This window comes from Cornus florida, unplaced genomic scaffold (genome assembly GCF_030987335.1).
Source record: "Cornus florida cultivar Cherokee Brave unplaced genomic scaffold, ASM3098733v1 CherokeeBrave_3.0.0_Hap2_Chr05, whole genome shotgun sequence".
NCBI lineage: Eukaryota > Viridiplantae > Streptophyta > Magnoliopsida > Cornales > Cornaceae > Cornus > Cornus florida.
The window spans coordinates 76385691-76387357 of record NW_026775575.1 but is presented as its reverse complement, the minus strand read 5'-3'; the positions used below and the strand labels follow the sequence as shown (position 1 = coordinate 76387357).

General features: G+C 39.7%; 1 protein-coding gene across 1 annotated transcript; it reads left to right on the top strand.

The window, feature by feature from the left end:
* The first annotated feature begins 971 nt into the window (after window positions 1-971).
* On the top strand, window positions 972-1451 carry LOC132309499 (uncharacterized). The gene has a single exon (XM_059807804.1). The coding sequence runs from the start codon at window positions 972-974 to the stop codon at window positions 1449-1451; it is 480 nt and encodes a 159-aa protein (XP_059663787.1).
* Window positions 1452-1667: the final 216 nt, after the last annotated feature.

Sequence of the window (1667 nt, the reverse complement as noted above, 5' to 3'; positions counted from 1 at the left end):
CTAGTGTAGGATTTTATGTTTGCATATTGCACTTAGAACAATGCAAGATAATTTATTTATTATTATTTTTTTAATCCGCGATGGTACTATTGCACCTCTTAAAATACTTCATCACAATTAATGAGTCAGTGGCCTAGCGATATCATGCCCTTACTTCTCAAAGAGAGGTCAAAGGTTCAAGTTTCAGTGAAAGCATAAGTGTGTGAGTACCAACTAAAAAAAAAAAAAAAACCTCCATCACCCAGCACATGCAATTCTCAATCTATGAATGTTTAACTAGCTAAAGAAAGCCTTAAATCTCCAATTATATTATCTAATTCAATATGTACGCATATAATTATTGACTTATTGACGTGTATATAGGTCTGCATCCTCGTATATGTTAGCTTGAACTTTATCATTGAACTTGGCCGGCAATCTTTTTATCTTATAATCAAGTGTAATGACTTTACCACATTCTTTAATATCTCGGTAATAGGATGAGTTGGGCATATATAACACGACATTAGTAACGCGGACTAAATAAAAATGCACCATATTAGTTATGATAGGTTTTATAAATCCATGGAACCAATTTCATTATATGGTATATTTCTTCACTCGGTACACGGGTATGTCCTGCTCACGCGATATATTACAATTATTTTTCTCCTTCATGTGGTAGCTAGAAACAAAGTTGGCATTGCAAAACCTAATTGGCACTTAGCACCTCACCAAACAAGTACTCCTCACACAGAAAGAATGAACAAGCTAGGCACTCTAATTATTTCAGAACCTAAACTCCTCCATCACTTCAACTACTCTCTTGGTCACTCCATTTTTTGTTTTTTAATCAACCCACTAGAGCACCTAACTCGAGGAAATGAGAAGGTTATGAATGCCTTAGTATATAAGTAGAAGCAATTAGGGCTACATTCAATTACTACTCTTTCTTGTGTTCTTCACATTTGTTAGTGAAAGTGATCACAAGAATGGGTATGACCAAGATTCTCAAATTGTCAACCCTCTTCATGGCATTCTTGCTACTCAATCCCAAGATGGAGTGCGTGCCAACTCGCCCGCTCTGCCTCTCGCAAATTTCGCTCGTCAACCATGCTTGTTCATTGCTGCCATTCCACCCTGCAGGCCCCCCACCCTCCCCGCCTGACGACGCGGCTGAACACGGACACGGACACGGACATGTGCACCAACATGGACATGGACATGAACAAGGACAAGGACACGGGCATGGACATGGACACAGACACAGACATGGACACAGGCACGAACACCATGAGACACCCGTAGAAGAGGAGTGTTGCCATTGGTTGAATGCCATGGACGACGAGTGTGTCTGTGACCTACTGGTTCACTTGCCCCCGTTCCTTGCCAGGCCCGCACACCAGTACTCCATTATGGTTGATGATTCGTGCACCGTCACATTTCAATGCGGAGGGCGCATAAGGATCTAAATTAATGTTACATTTTCATTTGTGATGCATCTGAATTAATGTCCGAGTTAATTGGGAAATTATGGTTTTCTTGTTTGGTTATGTATTGTCTTGGCTTGAATTGTAAGTTTGAATTAATAGTTATCTGAATTTCCTTTTAGATGAAAATAGAAAACCTCTCGTCCTATGTATGTTTGTTTGCTGCTGCATGCACTTATTATACTTTGGTGACTGTTT

Excerpts from the sequence above, each read along its gene's own strand:
- LOC132309499 (XM_059807804.1), top strand. The coding sequence starts at position 972 with ATGGGTATGACCAAGATTCTCAAATTGTCAACCCTCTTCATGGCATTC.